We start from the raw sequence: 21,774 nt of genomic DNA on the forward strand, positions 1-21,774 counted from the left end.
CTGCGCTTTTCCAGCAACACATTTTAAGCTCTGATCCCCAGCATCTGCAGTCCTCACTTTCTCCTAGCAAGCTACTCTGTTGTATCAACTGCTATAAAGCCTAAAGAAAGAAATAAAATTGGACAGGCCACCTGCCATCAATTAATGCACTGGAAATGACAGCAAACACAGCCCTGTTTATTGTGTAAAGTGCTCCTTACCAATATGGTAGGGGTCATGTTGGGAGAGCTGACTTGCAGACATGTCACGAGCAATTGTTTACTGAATCATACCTTGCAAATAATGTCCCAAGCAACATCACCATCCCTTGATTATGTCCTGTCCCACTGGCAGCACAGACCCAACAGAGGTAGTGGTGTACAGTTGAGAGGGGCAGAGTTGTCCTGTGAGTCCTCAACATTAGCTGTGCAACCCATAAAGTCTAATGGCATCAGGTCAAAGATGGGCAAATAAATCGCCTTCTGATTACCACGTTTAACACTTTAACAGCCAAGCTGTTTCACTACAGCTATAACACTGGCATCTAATTGACAATGTGGAAAATTCCCTAGCTATTTCCTGAAAGCATATAACAGGAGCCAGTTACTGTCCCATCAGTCTTCTCTTGATTGCCTGTAAAATGATGATATGTGTTATTAACAATACTATGAGCAGCGCTTGCTTAGCGATAATCTCCTCCACATCCTATGAATGATTAAAACCAAAACATCCTTCATGGCAGACTTACCAAGAAAGTGAGAGCTCATGGATTCCAAGGCAAAATGGCATGTTGGATCCAAAACTACCTGAGGCAGGAAGCAAAGGGTTGTCGTGGCAAGATGTTTCTGTGAATGGGCATCTGTTTCTAGGGATTTTCCATAGGGCTTGGTACTGGGATCCTTGCTGTTTGTTAATGATTTGGACTTGCCTGCAGGGGGAATGATTGAGAGATTCAGGGATGACATGAAAGTTAGTAGTATGGTAAATAGGAAAGAGAATAAACTATAAGCCGCAGGAGGATATGGAAGAACTTGTTAGCTGAACAGGAGAAAGTGAGGACTGACGAAGGGCTTATGCCCAAAACATCAATTCTCCTGCTCCTCCGATACTGCTTGACCTACTGTGCTTTTCCAGCATCACACTCTCAATTCTTGTTAGCTGAATTGAGCAGTGGCAAATGGAATTCAACCCAGAAAAATTTGGGAGGGCTAATAATGAATGGTAGGACCCTGGAAAGCATGGAAGTTCAGAGGGACCTTGAGGTACATATCAACAGATCTGTGAAGATAGCAGGACAAGTAGATAAGGTGTTTAAGAAGCTGTATAATATACTTGGCTTTAATAGCTGAGGCATAGAACAGAAGAGCAAGGAGTTATGCTGGAATTGTATAAAGCACTAGTTTGGCCACAAATGGTACACTGATTCTGGTCAGTACATAATAGACTGGATGTGATTATATTGGAGAGGGTACAAAAGAGATTTGCCAGGATGCTTTCTGGGTTGGAGGATCTGAAATATGAGGAAAGACTAGATAGGCTGAGGTTGTTTTGCTTGGAACAATGAAGGTCGAGGGAGGATTTGATAGATGTATAAGCTTTATCAAGGGCATGGGTGGGGTGGATAGGAAGACACTTTTTATAGTAGTAGTGGGGTCAATACCATGGGACATAAATTTTTGGTCAGGGTTAGAAGGCTACAAGAACAATCTTTTTCACTGATGGTTGAGAGTCTGGAGTCTGGAACTCACTGTTTGCATCAGCAAAGCTTGTAACATTTAAACAATGTTCAGATATTCACTTGTGGTGCCTCAAGACTCAGCACCAGAAGGTGGAAAATGAGATTAGTGTAATCAGATCTTTGTTGACTGGTATTAACGTGGCAGTCAGGAAGGTTTCTTGTGCCGCAACTGTCTGTGACTATGATCCACCATGATCCACCATGATCTTGACAGAGCAGGCTTGGAAGGCCAAGTGGCTTATTCCTGTTCCTATTTCTTATGTTCTTGCTGGGGTCCAGGCTGGCTGACTGAGATGGAACTGTTTTTCTGCCCAAGAAGGCAAGAAATATTGGCCATCTTACTCATTTTGTGATAGCTAGTTAAACACCATAATTGAAGGAGACCTGAAATCAAGTAACCTGCCTCATCTCATGGAATAACCTATAATCTCTCACTTTCTTCTAATATTATGCTCTTTTCCTTTAAAAATAAATCTGTTATGGATTCTTCAATCCTGGCAAACAACTATCCCCTCTTCAGTCTTATCACCAAAATCTTTGAAGGTGTTATCTCCTGTGTCCATCTTTTTGCAAAACAAAAGTAGTTAAATACTGAAATCAGATTTTTGTTCTTAGCACAGCACTGAAGTAACCTTAATCAAAGTCATGATCGATCATTTTAATGTTATAGTGCCTTATCCTTCCTCAACCTATCTGCACCCATTAATACTGTCAAAAAAACCCCATCTTCTGCTGTCACGTCTTCTCTATCGTTCCACTCAGTGGAACTATCTTGATTTATTTCACTAGTCATAGCAGAAGATCACTTAACAATAGCTTCTCATCCCACCCTTACAATATTAAATATATATTCCTTCTAAAATCTGTCTGTGATCTCCATTCTGCTCATTATACTCAGCTGAATAGTGGCTTTTTGCGACTCAATGGCCCTGAGACATCATCTTTGTATTTAGGCTGCTTGTCTGCTTTTCCTCTATATACAGCTGGAACACCATCTAATTAAATATTAGTAAGGCTGAAGCTGTAGTTTTCCTCCCTAAGGTTGAATGAAACCTTTTTCAAACAGGGATTCCTCCCTTTCCTCATTGCATCTGCTACTACAGTTATCTTCCATCATCTCATTTCCATTTCACGTTTGTGTGTTTTAATTCCTTGTGGCCTTTCCGGTGCCTGTTTCCGTTTCTTCCAGCCCTCCAATTCCTCAAAACTTTACACTTTTATGTCCTGTTTTCACCCCATCATTAGTGGCTATGCACTTTTATATCCTTCCTAAAGATCCAATCTAATTTTCTGTCAGCTTTGATGCAACCAAGTGTGTCCTCCTTTTGATTTTGTAACTTCTGCTTGATTTATCCCAGTGAAGTGACACACAAACATTTTTCTCCGTCCTCCACAGCATGATGCAGGTTGTAACTGATAGAAACTTAACAGGATAGTAGATTTGACCCAAGTGACTATGTTCTGTATCAACCATACTTTTTTTTATTTCAGGTATCTGAAATTAAAGAAAAGTCTGTTGTTTTATCCTGGAATCCTCCCTCTATCTCAGTGGAAGGGGAAAATAATACTGATCAGTTGCCAGCAAGCTGCTCTTATGAAGTTACATTATCTAATAGTGGAAAAAGTGGAAAGTTCAAAGTGGTTTATTTGTAAGTGTGCTGGTATGATTCTCCTTCAGTTTTCATGTATACTGATCAAGATATTGTTTTGGCATTCTGTGATGGCGTCGGGCACACCTAAGCTGTAAAAGGCTATTAGTCACAAATTAAAACTCTCCACTCAGGTTTTTACTGCTTAAGAGTGAGACAGTTAACCACAGGTTGGTCACTCATGTTGAGCAGATACTGACTGGAACAGGGTCAAGAATTCCTTAACCCTATAGGTTTGAATCAGAAGATCTCATTAGCATGAGCTAAATTTGAATCCGCATGTTAATTTAGTTATGGTCCCTTTTTTGGTTCTTAATTTTTAAACAGTTTTAGAGCTTATTCAAAAAAGCAAACAGTTTTGTTCATCAACAAATTAAGTGGTATTTATAATTTTTTAAGAAAATCTGTACAAATGGTCATTTATTGATAGTATTGCATTGTAATAGATCCTAATTTCACCTTGAAACCACACACACTCGTTAATTATGTAAAATCCTTTGACAACTGAAACACTTAGCCCCAGGAACAAGGTTAAGGCAGTAACCGGTGGGGGGGAAAAAAACTATTGTGCAGTGTAAAATTCTCTATGTTGCATCCATAACAGTAAATAAACTACTTGATCTCTGAGATTGAATGCTTCCATGTCTGTATACCAGCGATAGAAGGATTTCACTTTGAGTAAAGTATTTCCCTTTCTCCAAAAGCCAGCAACTGCTTTGGAATGATCAATTCATAAGGCTTCAGTGTTGAGTCACTTCATATAGGTTATATATGTGATGATCGTAGCATTAAATTTCCCACTGTGGTGTCTGTAACATCACCTGACTGTCAACTAGATGAAGAGTAATCAATTGTGTCAGGAATTTTTTATATTAGAGTTGATATTCAAGTACGTACTAAAATCAGGTGCTTGAATTTGGAATCTGGGATACTTGGATAATATGGAATTTGGTCTCGTGGGATGAAGAGAAAAGTACTAAGAATAGAGAGGATTTAGCAGATTTGCAGCTCAAATGGTTGAGGGTTTCCTTGAGGTGAGAACAGAGAACCACGCATACCAATAACACTGAGAGCATAAGAAATATAGTATTTTGAATAGTCCACCGAACCTACTTCACATTCATTCCCTGAGAGAACAAAAATCTGTCTATCCCAGCCGCACGTGAGCAATGTTCACACTAATTTCAAAGGGGCTGTGTAAGACAATAGGGAGGTTGCATAGAGCAAACAGAAATTAGCAGGAACATGAGCCCTAAGCTTTGGAGCTTCTTCACTTCTATAAACCATCACCTCTAGATTTCTCTTTCCTCCTTTCTCCTTCAAGATATCTCTTAAGACCTCAATCTTAATATTATATGTTTTACAGTATAATGTTGCCGTGTAGTTCCTAAAAAGCTTTATTTCATTATGAGTACTATGTTGTTGTTTACAGCAATGTAGTGAGAACAGGGAAGTTCAACTTACAATCTGTTTCTTAATTACAGAGGAGAAGAAACAACAGTTACGATATCCGAACTCCGACCAGCCACAGATTACCATGTTAGGTACATCTTCATACTTGATATCATTTGAAGATATCAATGATGAGTTTTCTGTTAGATATTTGCAAGAGAAGGGGAGTTTCTACTTTGTATATGTAGCAACTGTGTTTTTCTCTGATAGAGTTGCAGCGATTTGTAATTCTGTGAAAGGATCCATATCAGAAGTGGCAAGCTTTACCACAGAAATCAGTAAACCTGATGCTCCAGCTCCACCAAAACTAATCAGTAGGACCAAAAACAGTCTGAGTTTGCAATGGAAGGTATGTATTGTTTGATCCATCAGCAAATTATTCTGATATTCAAAGTTCTTGAAGATTTGTAGCTCAGGTTGTGGTTGAGGTTGTTGACTTGCTTGCTGAGCTGGTAAGTTTGTTTGCAGACGTTTCATCACCATATTGGGTCACATCATTAGTGCGCCTCCAGCGAAGCATTGGTATTTGTGTGTACCAGTTTGCTGAGGTGGGTAGTATCATTTTCGGTTTTGTTTCTTAGTGGTTGGTATATGGGATCTAACCCTACATGGTTGTTAATGAAGTTCCAGGTTGAGTGCCAGGCCTCCTGGAATTCCCATGTATGTCTTTGTTTGCTTCTTGTGGGATGGATATGTTGTCCCAGTTGAATTGGTGTATTTCTTTGTCTGTGTATATGACACAAATGATAGTTGATCATGTCTCTTGGTGGCTAGTTGGTGTTTGTGTATTCTGATGGCTAGTGTGCTTCTAGTTTGCCCTAAGTAATGTTTGTGGTGGTCTTTACTTGGTATTTTGTATGTGAAGTTGGTACTGTTAGTTGTGGTATGGGATCCTTTATACTCGTCGGTACCTGTCATAGTGTAATTGTTGGTACATCCGGGGGGAAAGTCGGTTGTTGTTCTCTTCCCTTCCTGGACGTAATGGTTAGACCATAAGACATAGGAGCGGAAGTAAGGCCATTCGGCCCATCGAGTCCACTCCGCCATTCAATCATGGCTGATGGGCATTTCAACTCCACTTACCCGCATTCTCCCCGTACCCTTAATTCCTTGTGACATCAAGAATTTATCAATTTCTGCCTTGAAGACATTTCACGTCCCAGCCTCCACTGCACTCTGCGGCAATGAATTCTACAGGCCCACCACTCTCTGGCTGAAGAAATGTCTCCGCATTTCTGTTCTGAATTTACCTCCTCTAATTCTAAGGCCGTGTCCATGGGTCCTAGTCTCCTCGCCTAACGGAAACAATTTCCTAGCGTCCACCCTCTCCAAGCCATGTTGAATGCAAGGCCAACGGTGAACTCCAGAACAGCATATACAGAAAGACTACCATTACAGATAAAGTGCACAACTCTAATAGCTAGCATTCCAACACCCATAAACGAAGCTGCATCAGAACATTGCTCAAGCGAGCCGTAACACACTGCAGAACCCCGGAGCTGCACAGAACCGAAGAAGAGCACCTATGTAGCATCTTCAAAAAGAACGGTTACCCAAAAAGCGTAGTCTGCCGGTACCTTTTCAACAGGAAGACAACTCATCCAGATACACCAGTCACCTTGTCATACATCAAAGGCATATCAGACATGACCACCAGACTACTCTAACCCCGAGTATCATGGTAGCCCACAATCCAACAACTACACTATGACAGGTATTGGCAAGTATAAAGGATCCCATGCTCTCAACTAACAGAACAATTTCACCACATTCCACTGCTTGGAATTTTACACCACAGTAGCCCACAATCCAACAACTACACTATGACAGGTATTGGCAAGTATAAAGGATCCCATGCTCTCAACTAACAGAACAACTTCATGTACAAATACAATGTTAAAAACTGCCACAAACATTACATAGGGCAAATCAGAAGCAAACTAGCCATCGGACTACATGAGTACCAATTCGTCACTAAGAGACACGATCAAGTGTTACTTGTGTCCATGTACACGGACAAAGGACACCAATTCGACACGGGCAACATATTCACCCCAGGACTAGCCAAACAAAGACATGCACAGGATTTCCTGGAGCCCTGGCACTCAACCCAGAACTCCATTAATAAACATGTAGAGTTAGACTCTATATACAACCACTGAGAAACAAAACCAGAAATGATGACACCTTCCTCAGCAAACCGGGGCGTACAGATAGCAAGCGGGACAGAATACCAATGTTTCACTGGAGGCGCACTGATGATGCAACCTAGTATGGTGATGAAACGTCTGCAAACAAACTTAACAGCTCAGTGAGCAAGTCAACAGCCACATTTTCTGATATTTTAAATTCTGGAGGAAGGAAGGGTAGGGCCTGGTTTTCTACATTTTAAATAATATGGAGATGAACGAAGGGGAGCTTTCTTCCAATATTAACTCATGGAGATTCTATGCAAACATTCCCAAAATCCCAAGTCTAACTTTTGATGCATGGGAGTTGCACTGTATAAGGAAACTCCGTTGTCCTGCAGCAAGTGTTTCTGTTTGTGTAAGCTATAGAAATTGCATGATTTTAAGCCCAGTGAAATATAGAAAAGTAGTAACACCTTTAATCTAATTACTGCAGGCACCAAATGACGGTGGTTCTAAGATCTCCAGTTACCTTTTAGAATGGGATGAGGTGAGATTTTTCTCTTGCTTTCAAATTTCTCCTTCTAAGAGTGTCACCATTTCATGGTGAAGATAAGGCTGTGGTTATAAACTGTCAGTATGAAAACGTAAAGTTGTCATTAGTCATAACAGATCATAGGGTTGCTTTCTCATTAGAAAGAGGTGACTGGTGGTGGTTTAACCTGAGAGTCACCATACCTCAGGCAAGGGGTGAGTTTGTGAAGGAGACACATTTGGGTAACCTCTCAGCTTGTTTGGGAATTGTCAGTAGCTGGGTATTAAGCAGCGAAATAATTAACTACACAAACTTTCTTCATGTAGGGAAAGCAAAGCCCTTTCAAGGAATGTTACTTTGGACATCAGAAGCAGTACAAGCTGACTAAATTGTCCCCATCCATAGGATACACTTTCAGGCTAGCAGCTAAAAATGATATTGGATTGAGGTAAGTAACTTTATTTTGGAATATTTGAATGACTTCACTTCACTGGAACAGAAAAATCTATTGTGTGTAATGGAGACCATTTTCCAGTGAGCTGCTGATTGAAAGCCAGATACTCGAAAGAAAAAGCTGATGGTATGTGATACCACATGTTGCCGTAAAACAATATCTCTATTCTCTTTTTCTATGGCGCCTGGTCATTGCCAACAATTGCTGAGTATAGATGTAGAAATACAGGAATAACTAAAATAATTTAAAAATCAAAAGAACTGCGGAAGCTGGAAATCGAACAAAAATAGAAATTTTTGAGTGACCCTTCCTCAGAATGTGTTCTGAGGAAGAGTCAGTGGACTCAACATTAACTAAAATAACGCAGAAAAGAGGTAGGTAGATTTTTTAAAAACTGAAGAGAAAAGGGATGAGATGGAGTAAAGGAAATAAATTGTATTAACACTACGGAAGAGACGATTCATTTAAGCAATGGACTAACACAATTGTCCTTTTCATCTTTGGGGCAGAGTGTCAAATTGAATCCAGACAGATTGATTTGTAGCAACTTTCCTTTCTGTTTAAGTTCCTGGTATGCCATGCCTCAGCTCTTCCTGTCTCCTGTTTGAACTTGATTTTTCAAACTCATACTATTGATGTAGAATTCATTTACCATTCCAATCTTCTCTCCTGTGGCTCAGTATCTACCTCATTTATCAATCTCTAGAGGACTTTGGGGAATTTAATATTATAACAGTACAGTGCAAATACATGCAATTTTGTGGCCATATTGCTTTCTTGTGGATTTATGAGAATTGCTTAAAATTTAACTTTCTGATCAGCAGACAAATGATCTTGGAAATCTGGCTTGATAGTTCTGTAAGCAGTAGTAACTCTATCTTGAATGAATATTATAAGCTTCCAGTCTTTCATTAGTTCACCTAAATCAATTGACTAAGCTAACAGTTGAAGTGAAAATATATTGAGTACAGTATTAACTCCATTCAGGTGAAAGTGAGGACTGCAGATGCTGGAGTTAAGAGTCGAGAGTGTGGTGCTGGAAAAGCACAGCAGGTCAGCCAGCATCCAAGGAGCAGGAGAGTTGACATTTCAGGCAAAAGCCCTCCTTTTGCCCGAAACGCGACTCTCCTTGGATGCTGGCTGACCTGCTGTGCTTTTCCAGCACCACACTCTCGACTCTTAACTCCATACAGACTAAGACCCAATCCATGTAAAAATTACAAAGCAATCTCGAATCCATATTTTGTTTCAAAAACTGTTTTAAAATATAATTTAGAATGAAATGTATTCTTTTCTATCTGCTATAACAACTTAGAGCAAGAGAAGTAGGAAATAAGAGGCAGTACAGTCCCTAAAACCTGTCTGCCCATTCAGTTAGATTCATTGCTAATCTGCATCTTGTCTGACCGACTTATACCCAAGATCTTTGTTTGCCTTGATGTTTATAAGTTCAGCTGGTTGCTGTAGCCTCCACTGCAATGTCTGACATCTTGTTTTTTTCCACCCCATCAGAGCAAACAAGTGTATGGTGGCCTTTATAGATTGTTACAGTGTCAATCAACAGTAAAGGGCAAGCTGGGCATCTTGAAGCACATTGGCCCAAATTGAGGTTTAATGGATATAAATAATCTCTCCATGTGGAAGCAGACTTTGACATTATGTAGCCTGCAATGGTATTGCAAAAAATACTCAATATCTGGTGTTTCTAGTGCTGCTTCCTAGAAGGCAAACCTTTGCTACATGTTCAGCAGATATGTGTAATGATGAATTGTGAGTTGCTTGCACTTTGTTTTAACTCTGTATGTTTTTGTTTTTTCCCATAGTGATTTTGGTGAAACAGTACAGTATTACACAGCAGGCAGTGTTCCATCTGCCCCAGATCCTCCTCGGCTAATTCGTGCTGGTGTCACGTGGATGTCGTTGGAGTGGAGTAGACCCAGTGGCGTTTCATGTGATGAATCCATTACATATATTCTGGAAATGGAAGATGAGAGTTCGGTAAGATAGAATCTGGGAAACTATATTTATGAAGTAATTTGAATCCATTGAGAAGGTGAGGTATGAAACCTTTACTATTATTTAACCAGAATCCATTGCATTGCCAATCGTCCTTATGTGTTGATTTGCAGATCTTCTCCTAAAATAGCCAGATAATGTGAAATGTAGCATTGTAGCACACTTACTGTAACTAAGCCAAACAAAAGTATTCAGTAATTGAACTGGCTCCCTACCAGCAACTGTTCTCTCAAAAGTCAGAGAGAGACATGTGACAACTAAGCCAGGTTGTTAGAATCCAGCTTTAAGGAAATAGCTAAAATAATCAAACAATCTGCATTGGAAAATGATCTGATTCTCTCTTCTGCCCATTCCCAAAAGGAAAATAGGTAAACACGAGCTACAGTAATATCCACAAACTGCCCACAACAATGCACAAAATACAAAACCCATTCCACATGTACTTAACCCTATAAATACCTAAATTGAAGCTAAGACTCATGGTAGGATTTGAACACATGATAAAAAATTAATATGGTAAGAGTGCAGCATGCTGAAGATGCTGGTCTTTTGGTACAGTATTAAACAGAAATCCATCTACCTATTACACATTTTAAAATTGATTAGGGGATTCTCTCAAGATATTGGCAACATCCATTTGATGCATTGTTGGCACCATTATATGAGGTTCCTTTATATAAATGGAAGTTTGCTCTGCATCTATCTGTGTTAAACAAGCAAGCTGTGCAGTTGCCATATATTAAAATAATTAAATCAATATTGCAAAAGTACTTTACGTTATGTTTCATATCTTGCTCATTGCCTTAAACTGCATGAAGCAGGAACAAGAGTCACCATTCAACACCTCGGGTCTGTTCTGTCTTCAATGCGTCAGGGCTGACTTATAATTGAGTAGTTTTTCCTTTATTATAGAAGTTATAATTTTCCTTGTGCAAAGGATATGAGTAGAGATTTGGCATGCGGAAATTGCTAACCTCTGACCAATTCTCTACAACACATTCTCAAAAGGCAAACTGTCCTAATAGAAATGTACATCACAGTGGAGGGAATGTGATCATTTTTGGTTTTTTGGTCACTCTTATTTTTGGCTCGTTATCTTAAGTAGCTATTGTAAGTCCTATGAGTAGAAAAGAATGGAATTGTAATAATTGTGCCAAAACGTTTTTTGGCACAGTACCATTGAGATGTCCAATTTATGAGTTAACTTGTAAAATTATTTGTAACACGTTTTAAAATTTTTAATAGGGCTATGGTTTCAAGGCAAAATACAATGGTGATGAGCTCGCTTGCACTTTAAAAAATCTCAGACGGAGTACCTCCTTCAATTGCAGAGTAAGTGTTACTAGCTTGTTCAAGCTTTGTTTTCTTTCTCTCTTTGAATGAAGTTGTCAAATTCAGATTATTAAATTAGGAGAGAAAGTAATTCAGGGAAAATAATCAGGGTGTCCACTTTCTTTATCCACGAGTCTTTTTCTGAATGTGTATGAATGTTGCATCAGTCATCCTTCACATCTTGCTGTGATGCTTAGTGTAGTTAAATAGTCTGAGACTTGCTGAAGTAACACGTATGGCCACTTTAGTGAAACATATATTACTTGCTTATATTACATTTCAGTTATAAAACAGGTGAAAATGGTGGGGAGAATCATTAGAATCCCTCCAGTGTGGAAGCAGGCCATTCGGCCCATTTGAGTCTACACCAAATATCTGAAGAACATTCCACTCATCTTTCCTATCCCTGAAACTCTGCATTTCCCATGGCTAATCCACCCAGCCTGCATAGCCCTGGACACTATGGGCCATTTAGCGTGACCAATCCACACAACCTGCATGTCTTTGGACTGCAGGAGGAAACCCATGTAGACACTGGGAGAATGTGCAAATCCCACCCAGACAGTTACCCAAGAGGGGAATCAAACTCAGGCCCCTGGCACTGTGAGGCAGCAGTGCTCACCACTGGGCAACCCTAATTGTTAAAGAATTACTGGAGGTAACATTTTATCACAATTAAATAATGTTTTTGACATTTCCATGGTAAGAACTTCTTCCATATGCCCTGGTATTGGGACTGAGTGTACCATTTTTTACTGATATTCCCATATCGAGTTGTCTTATCTCAAGCAGTTCAAGCAGTCAATCCCATTAAAGGAATTTCATAGACATATCATGAATTATATATGGGGTGAAGGTAGAAGCTTAAATTGTCTCAATCTTTTCTGCAAATGCAGTAAAGTAATTAATCAAATGGAAACACATAAGAACACACTTTGAAAATGTGTATGTAAATGTGCAACTGTGTGTGTGTGTGTGTGTGTGTATATATATATTATCCAATTTGCTTGTTTAGCACTATTTAAACCCAGCTGCAGGTCATTCTGCTATAAGGCGTGTTTCATTAATGTGAATTTGCTATAAGGGAATTGATGAATTGGGGACACCGTTTCTAAAGCGTGAATTTTTAAAGCACATGTCGGTTATAATGCAATTCTGACCCCATTAGTCTAAATTGTACTGCTATTGTGCAATTTTCTTATAACACGGGATTGCATGAGAACAGAACTACCGCGTTATGACAGAGCTTACTGTATAGTTGTGTGAAAACAGAAATCGGAAAGTTATCATGGATTCCCATGGGGTGGGAGTAACAGTACACCCTGCAGTGCGTTGTTGAGTGACAGACCACAGTTTAGGATTTCTTCAATATTCTGCCCATGTACTACATCCTGAAGTGGTTAGTTTGAGGGTGACTGAGAGCAAATACTGACAGTTCACTGAACCGTATCCCGCCCCATTGAAAGATTTTGGCCAATGTTTGATCTGTTGCTATGGGGATAAATTAACAACTTTTTTTGCATTCTCTTGCTTGCATCTCCTGTTTAACATTAACTGAGTTTCTTTTCTTTCCCTGCAGGTCTTTGCCTGTAATAGTGAAGGCAAAAGTAATCCTAGTGAAGTTGTGAAATATTGCACATGTCCTGATAAACCTGGACCACCAATTAAACCAAGTATAAAGGGAAAAGTTCATGCAAATAGTTTGAAGATTTTATGGGGTAAGCCACATCTGATCAAAAGTATTTATGAAATCCAATACAATGATTTCCAATAATTGTTTGATGAGGTGTGTATCAAATATTCAAGTGTCAAATGTATAAATCCTTTCAGAAGTAAACTCTGTTTACCTGAATGAGCGAATGGGAAAGCTATCAATGAAGAACCAACAGATAATGCTAACCAGAATGCATAAAATAAATGTTCTAAAAATTATGGCCCTGTGTTGCTTTTTTTTCAGTTACTTAAGGAGGTAGCGATGAAAACTTGTACACAAATATACATTTTTGGTCAAACCACAACAGTACTACTATATTTATATACAGCATTTCCTTTTTTCATGGAACTGACACTTTTTTTTTCCTCAAACTCATTTTGCTCCGTTGGACTCTTCTGATATTTCTTTTGGTCATCATGCATGTGCAATGAATTAAATATTACATTTTTAAAGTTTCATCATTCTTTGATGTTTAGATATTTTGTAACATATGGTTGAAGCAGCTGCATCTCTTGTATAAATAATTCACTTGTGGAATGTAGTTCACTAAAACTTACTGTATTCCAGCTTTATGGTTAGTTGCATTTTTTCTAACTTTTCTCACTGCCAAAAATCATTGCAGCTGTGGCTGTTTACTGTGTATAGAAAACTTGAAAGAAGCACTGGATGTTTTAAATGAGATGACAAATAAATATTAATCTTTTTTTCTTGCTCAGGTATATTATTTCACTGCTTCGTCGACTTTTCATAATTTGTTTATAGAACTGAAAAATACATTAAATAAATGGTCTGCACTGAGGGCTTTTGCCCGAAATGTCGATTTTCCTGCTTCTTGGATGCTGTCTGTCCTGCTGTGCTTTTCCAGCACCACTGATCTTGACTTAGAAATATCACTGCTCACTGTTAATTTTGTTAATTAGTACTTTCCTATTTCAGTTTTCTCTAAGGTGAGTAGTTGATTTTTAACCCTTTGAATAGTATCTAATCTTTGTCTGTAGCACAATTCCTGTGATTATGTCACACCCTTCACATCAACATTTCATTACAATATCTGTCCAATGTCTGGCTTTTCAGTTTGAGACAGAGGGTGATGGTGGAGGGTTATTTTTTGAACTGGAGCCCTGTGGCCAGTGATCGTCCTGGGTCACTCTTATTTGTCATTCTTATATAAATGTTTTGGATGAGAATAAAGGAGACATGGTTGTAAGTTTGCAGATGAAAGCAAAACTGGTGGTATAGTGGAGAGCAAACAAGGTTAGCTAAGACTGTAAACCGATCTTGATTAATTGGGCCAATGGGCTGAGGAGTGGCAGATGAAGTTTAATTTCATAAATACCAAGGTACTGTATTTTGGTAAAACAAACAAAGGCAGGACTTTAATTGTAGGGCCCTGGGTACTGTTAGAGAAGAGTCTAGAGGTTCGGGTATATAATTCTTTGAAATTTGTGTTGCAGGTAGGACGCTTAAGAAAGCGGTTTAGCACGCTTGCTTTCATTGCTCAGACTTTTGAGGACAGGAGTTGGGTCGTCATGACAAAATTGTACAAGATGTTGATGAGGCCTACCCTGGAGTACTGTGTCCAGTTCTGATCTCTTTGATATAGGAAGGATATTATTAAATTGGAGCGGATTCAGAAAAGTTTGACCTGGATATTGCCAGGAATGGAGGATTTGAGTTCTAAAGGTAGGATGGATAGGCTGGGATTTTTTTCTCTGGAGTGCATGAGGTTGAGGGGTAGCCTTTGTAGCAGCATGGTGGCTCAGTGGTTCGCAATGCTGCTCACAGCACCATAATCCCAGGTTCAAATCCAGCCTTAGGTGACTGTCTGTGTGGAATTCGCATGTTCTCCCTGTGTTTGTGTGGATTTCCTTCGGGTGTTCTGGTTTCCTCCCACAGTCCAAAGATGTGCAGGCCAGGTAAATTGGCCTTGCTAAATTGCCCATAGTGTTAGTCAGAGGGAAATGGGTCTGGGTGGGGTTACTTTTCGGAGGGTCGGTGTGGTCTTGGTTGCCCGGAGGGCCTGTTTCCACACTGTAGGGAATCTAATCTGTGGGGAATCTAATCTAATCTTATAGAGGTTTATAAAGTCATGAGGGGTATAGATAAAGTGAATAGCAAAGGCCTTTACACTAAAGTGGAGTGTTCAAAACTAGGAGGCATTTTTAAGGTGAGAGGAGAAAGATTCAAAAAGACATGAGAGACAACGTTTTTACACAGTAGTTGGTGTGTGGAATGAACTGCCGGAGGAAGTGGTAGATGCTGGTACAGTTACAACATTTGAATAGGTGTATAAATAAGAAAGGTGTAGAAGGATATGGACCAAACGCAGGCAAGTGTGATTAGTTTGGAAACACAGTTGGCGTGGACTAGTTGGATTGAGGGTTTATTTCCATGCTGTATGAATGTGACTCTATCTGCTCATTCAAAATAGTGATTTTTTTGTACAGTTCCTCATCTATATGAAAGCAGTGATAGAGTCAAAGGATTAAATTAATAGCAAAATAGCAGACATTTAAAAGCTACACTAACAGCAGCAGAGCTCAGTGTTGCAGAGATAATAAGATGTAAAATTGGAAGCTGGCAGCTTCTTGTGGGGTGTTCATGGAGGGGAGGAGAAGGAGCAAGTATGTGGAGTGGAGTGTAGTGTTTTTGTAATTTTGAAATAGCTGGAATAGGAACATATGGCCAAATGATATATGCAGGCAAAGGGAGCATATTCTAATTCTGTTCCAGACATGTAACATTGTTATCAAATTCCATCGGTAAGATATGTCCATATTGAGGCAGCTGGAGGTGCTAGAAACTAATGATGCAGAGCACTGCCTACTGTTTGATGACTTGCTATAACAGCTATAAACAACAGGCAAATATTCATGCAGTCATTTCCCATGATTAAATATTTGATGTTGGGTTTACTTATTATAAATGTTAACAGAGAAACCATAACTCAAAAAGAATGTGACTCAACAAAGTAAAGTATGCAAAGTGGTGTCATATTGACAGTCTTAACTATATCATCTTTTAGATGTGAAATCCATGTACCTGAAATAAACAGGAAAAACAGTTAGCAAGTGGTGCGGAAAGAGACTCTTATTCTGAAAGGACCTCATTATTATTGATATTATTAATAGTGACTAATAAATTCCATGAAATTAAATCTGGTTATTTTAGCTCAATTGGTAAATTGCACTTTGTATTATTGCAGAGTTGCTGCTAAGCAGATTACTGCAAATTCACCATATGATTTATGGTTTAATACCATTTCTAAGTAAATGATTACATCTATACATTGGATATTCTAGTTAAGGTGCTATCTTGGGAAAGTTTTAAAAGGAAATGTAATTTGTATTTTTCTTGCTCAAAATATATTCACTATATAATCATGAAAGAAACATAGCAGAAACTGTAAAGCAATATCATTTTGATAAAAGTTGCCATAGACCTACTAGACCATAGGATTATGTTCTCATTGGAGAGAGAGACAATTGGTGGTGGTTTAAACTGAGGGTCACCACACCTCAGGCAAGGGGAGAGGTTGAGAAGGAAAGCTTTTCCTGGTAACGTAAGCTGGTTGTGAACTGAACCTATTCCATTGGATTCACTCAAGATCACAAACCAGCTGTCCAACCAACTGAGGTAACCGACCTCCAGAATATTTTGATGTCACCATGAATATGATTGAGATAAATAATCTTTGTTAACACAAAAATCTGTGTTTTTGCAGTATGCATCAGAATTGTAAATATTTGTGATATGTATGACTTGAAAGAAGCAAATATATACTTTGTCAATATTATGTTGACTTTGATGTAGCTGAGTACACTACATTAAGTTAGACCTATTCATGTCCCATGCCCCTCGAAGATGTGCTTACATGCTTAAAAAGAAAATTCTATTAAATGTTGCTATTATAACTAATGCACTTGAGTAGCACTGCAGCAGAATTATGGTTACAGTGAAATCTTACGTATCTTTTTGATTCAGTAGAAGATATGCATCAGTCTTCTGAAGTATTGAGCATATTTAAATATTTTTTGCAGACCCACCGAAAGATAATGGAGGGTCAGAGATTACCAAGTACGTACTGGAACTATCAGAGGGTTTGAATGGTAAGTGCGCTTCTTTGACTTTCAAAGAGCTTCTGGCTCTTCTCAAATATTTGTGCAAATCTTTCCTATTCTGTGGATTGTGGAGTGGTGAAATATATAATTGTGGCACTTCAAAAGTTTTATGTGACTTGCTGAACTTGTGATTGATGCTAGTAATCGTTATATCAATTGTTTTGTCTGTCACTTTGATAGCACAGCTCTAGTTTGTTTGTTGAACTAAGAAAGCAAAAACAAAAGTTTTGATTTCAAGGTGGCTTTAAATAGTTTTAATAACAAATTTGCATGTGTACCTTCTAGATCCTGTGGCAGAAATGTATTAGTTGTAAAGATTGTAGTTTTGAATTCACCTTAATTTTTGTATGTGGACTAAAGTGGGAAAAGGGCTGTGTAAAGACCAAAGACTCGGGAAGGTTTTGCTACACTTCTGCAAACAACTTACTGGAACTCATTGAGTTGCTATAGAGTTACTTTGTAAGCGGTAGGGGAGGGGAGGTAAGGTAGCATGGTACCAGAGATGTGTATGTAGAGAGAGATTTGGCCAGCAATGGATTACTAATTGGTTTAAGCAATTGTGACTAGTTGCGGATGCCAAGTTATCAACTTGACAGCAAATTCCTGGTGTGGAGCTGAACTGGTGTGTGAAAACGATGTGGAAGATCTTCATACAGTGTTGATCTCAGTGCAGTAGAAGTAACAGAAACCTGAAATAATCGATATTTTCTCACACGGATGTAAGCTGTTGCCTTTAATCGATAACTCAATGGGTCTATTTAATGTAACAATCGATGTGTGCTTCTGCAATGAAATGAAAGAATCTGGAGAAAGGAATCAAAGAACTGAAAGTCTTGGGAATGAAAAGGAATATCTCATCAATCTACTGGATTGATGGTGTTTTGAACTATTTCCCAAAGGAACGTTGTTTGCCCTTTGTCAGCTCAGCCACGATTCACACCCAGGTCTTGCTGCATATGAACTGTTTCACTATCTATGGTTTTGCAAATGGCGCTGAACAGTGCGCTGTCATAAGCAAGCATCCCCACGTTTCCTCTTACGATAGGGGGACGGTGATTGATTTATTGTCAGTTATACTGAGGAACAGTGAAAAGCTTTGTTTGCGAGCAGTACAAGTAGATCATAGTAAGCAGGGACTAACAGATCATAGAGTGCTTAGACAGAGTGAGGCATACAGGTTACAATTCATAGGAGGTGTGCAAAGCCAGATCAACATTATTTGAAGTTAGTGTCCATTCATCAGTCTAATAACAGGGAAAAGCTGTTATTGAACCTATTGTGTGTGTTCAAGCTTCTGTATCTTGTACCTGATGAATGTTGCATTAATGGGGTGAGAGGGGTATTTGATGACAGCCTTTCTGTGGCAATGAGAAATTTAAATGGAGATCCATGGTTTGAAGTTTGGCTTCAGTGATGGTCTGGGCTGAGCAATCAACTTTCTGTAATTTTTTACAGTCCTGTGCGGAGCAGTTGCTGGTCATTATGCACCCAGATAGTTTGCTTTCTATGGTGCATCTGTAAAAATTGGTGAGGCTCCTTAGGGACATGCCAAATTTCCTAAGCCGTCTGAAGCAGAAGAGGTGTTATTGTGCCGCCTTGACCATAGCATCTATGTGGGAAGTCCAGGTCAGGTTGTCAGTTATCCTCCCTCCGAGGAACTTGACACACTCAACCCTCTCAACTTTTGCTCAATTGATGTAGATGGAAGCATGTTCTATTCCTTCCTTTCTGAAGTCAACTGTTTTGCTGACATTGAGAGAGAAGTTATCATTGCACCATGACAACAAGTGCTCTATCTCCTTTCTGTATTCTGATTAATTGTTGTTTGATATCTGACACGGTGGTTTCGTCAGCAAGCTTGTAAATGGTGTTCGTTCAGAATTTGACTGCACAGTAGCGGGTGCACAGGGAGTACAGTAGGGGGCTGAGAACGCATCCGTAGGGGGCTCCAGTGTTGAGGGTTATCATGGAGTAGGTGCAGTTGTCTATCTTCACTGATTGCAGTCTGTGGGTCAGGAAGCTGAGGATCCAGTTTCAGCGGGTGGAGCCAAGACCTTGGTCTTAGAGTTTTGAGATCAGTCCAGAGGGGATAATGGTGTTGAAGGTGGAGCTGTGGTCTGATGTAGGTGTCCTTGTCCTTGTTCCCATGACAAAGCCACAATGCTATCTCCTCCCCAACTTAAACTAAATATAATTGACTCCCAGGGATGAGTGCAGGGATAGGGTAATGGTGTCCGCTGTGGACCTGTTACATTTGGCTTTGATGAAGCAGCTGAAGATGCTTGGGCCTAGGATACACTCCTGAGGAACTGGAATATTATGTCCATGCTTGAACCCAGGCTATAGTGAGGTCTGGAGCTGAGTAAGTCTTGTGGAACCCAAACCAAGGAGCCAGGATTAAGTCATTCAGAATATTGAGAAAAAAACCAAATGAACAGCGGATTCTGGAATCAGAAACAAAAGCAGGAATCGCTGGAAAAGCTCAACAGCATCTGTGGAGACTAAGCAAAGTTAATCTTTTGCGTCCAGTGACCCTTCTTCACAACTGATGTAGTTAGGAAAAGGTTGGCATTTATGGAGGGTGGAGATGGAGCCCAAAGCGAGAGAAAAACAGTTGGACAGACAAAGGAGCGGGTAAAGGTCTGCCTTAAATAAACAGCTGCTAATGGGGACTGTTAGTAGTTAATAATGGGGTTGCAGCAGTGCATTCAATGACGAGGCCTGATGTGTGAGGTGGGGATAAGGATGTGGGAGAAGGTGCTCAAGATGGCAGTTTTCCTTCCTTAAAGATAACTGATTGGCTTTTGTGACTATCTGAAATGGTTCCATCATCATAATTTGACTTTTAATTCCAGACTTTATTGACTTCACATTCTACCACCTGTCATGGTGAGATTCCAAACTGAATCTCTAGAACCTGAGTCTCTGTGTTCCCATGACAAAGCCACAATGCTATCTCCTCCCCAACTTAAACTAAATATAATTGACTCCCAGTGCTGTCAAGTAAATTGGAAGCTTACAGTTTCTGATATTGGCAGGTGATGGATGTTTGAATATAGAGTTGTCTGCTGAAATGAATTTTTTAAGATAATTATTTCTTGGATGTTACCATCCAGCCAACAGTGGGATTAATTCTGCACTTCTAGATGTGTAAGCTACGTTACTGCTGACTCTGCTGTCATATTTACCACACCTATGCTGGCGCAAGTTTTATTTGCAGTATCGTACTAATGGTAAAAGCACTATAACTTTCCCTTCACTGTTACAAACTTTGTCCACCACTATGAGAGGTCTCCTGGCAACTAGCCCTGAGTGATGTTTGGTAGTGACTATTCTCAGACTGGAATGCAGCGGGTGTCTGAGGTTACAGGCTTTCATTGTGAATGACAGCGGCAAATACTCTGTGACCAGCTGTCCCCTGATGGAGGCCCCTGGCAGGGTATCTGCACACTCGAGGAAACATTTTCTCTTGGTGTGTGCGTGTGTGTCTATCTAGATTTATTCAGCTTTAAACCAAAACATCAGTGAAATTATTGCTGCTAATTTCATACAAATTCCACTGACTACAATAATTTGAATTGCACAAACAAAGTAGAGACAATGTATACTAGTTATGAGCAAGAGTGGGCCAGATTCTTATTTGAGCCAAATCAATGGGATAGGATAAGCAAGATGAATAGAGGAGTTTTTATGGTGTTTACAATGGTGACATTCATTTTTTTTTTGTTTTAATGGTATGGGAGACACTGGAGCTCCTCTCTCTATATTTATAAATTGGTTGCCCACAAGTGAGTTGAAGTCAATTGGTGATGATGATTCACTGTGTAGTTCATTATCAGTAGTGCATTCAGTTGGTACGCAACTACAGCCAGGGGTGCACCCTGAGCATCTTGCCTGAGGTTGGGGGAAAAAACGATGTGTAGAAGTTACCTTCTGGGTCCTACTTTGTCTGCTAAGAAATTAATTAGCTGTTATGCTTCTACGACTTGAGTGTGGTATTAAATCTTTCCTCATAACACGACACATTTAGTCCCATTACCTTTTGGGATATGAGGTTTGAAGTTTGCAGAGCTGGAGTATACTGGGGCCATGGAAATGGTGGTACCCTCAAAGTATGATGTGCAGTTCTGGGATCCACTATATAGGAGGGATGTGATAGCAAAGAGAGGGTGCAGAGGTTAGTCACCAGGATGTTACCTGGGCTGAAGAGTTTTAATTATGAGCAGAGATTGGGTAGACTGAGGTTTTCGTTAGAGCAGAGGAGACTGAGAGGTGTCATGATTTGAGATGTAGACAATTATGACAGATATAGCATAGATGGGAACGTATTTTTCCCCTTGGTGGAGGGGTCAGTAACCACGGACACAGGTTGACATTTAGCAGGAAGTTTGAAAGGGATGAGATTGAAAAAATCTTTCATCCAGAGAGTGGTGGGAATCTGGCGCCTTGTTGCCTATAAGGGTAGTAGAGGCAGAAACCTTCGTTTAAAAATGTAGATGTGCCCTTACAGTGCCAAGACATAAAAGGCGATGGGCCAAGTGACAGAATTTGAGGTTAGAATAGTTGGGTGGTTGTTTTTGGCCAGTGCAGACGTAGTGGGCATGAGGGCCTTCTCTGTGCTGTAGATCTATGATTCTAAAGTGTTTTCTTTTTAA

General features: G+C 39.6%; 1 protein-coding gene across 5 annotated transcripts in view; it reads left to right on the top strand.

Annotated features, from left to right (window-relative positions):
* Nucleotides 1–21,774, top strand: part of LOC122557122 (fibronectin type-III domain-containing protein 3A-like) — a 150,808-nt gene that overhangs the window by 105,933 nt on the left and 23,101 nt on the right. For all 5 annotated transcript variants that reach the window (XM_043704458.1, XM_043704456.1, XM_043704459.1 and 2 more), the window contains 9 exons: nucleotides 3,209–3,366; nucleotides 4,851–4,910; nucleotides 5,029–5,167; nucleotides 7,444–7,497; nucleotides 7,809–7,930; nucleotides 9,760–9,934; nucleotides 11,198–11,284; nucleotides 12,864–13,002; nucleotides 17,039–17,107. In XM_043704458.1, coding sequence (XP_043560393.1) covers nucleotides 3,209–3,366; nucleotides 4,851–4,910; nucleotides 5,029–5,167; nucleotides 7,444–7,497; nucleotides 7,809–7,930; nucleotides 9,760–9,934; nucleotides 11,198–11,284; nucleotides 12,864–13,002; nucleotides 17,039–17,107 — 1,003 coding nt within the window. The remainder of the gene's footprint in view (nucleotides 1–3,208; nucleotides 3,367–4,850; nucleotides 4,911–5,028; nucleotides 5,168–7,443; nucleotides 7,498–7,808; nucleotides 7,931–9,759; nucleotides 9,935–11,197; nucleotides 11,285–12,863; nucleotides 13,003–17,038; nucleotides 17,108–21,774) is intronic.

Source organism: Chiloscyllium plagiosum, chromosome 15 (assembly GCF_004010195.1).
Source record: "Chiloscyllium plagiosum isolate BGI_BamShark_2017 chromosome 15, ASM401019v2, whole genome shotgun sequence".
In the NCBI taxonomy this organism is placed as follows: Eukaryota; Metazoa; Chordata; class Chondrichthyes; order Orectolobiformes; family Hemiscylliidae; genus Chiloscyllium; species Chiloscyllium plagiosum.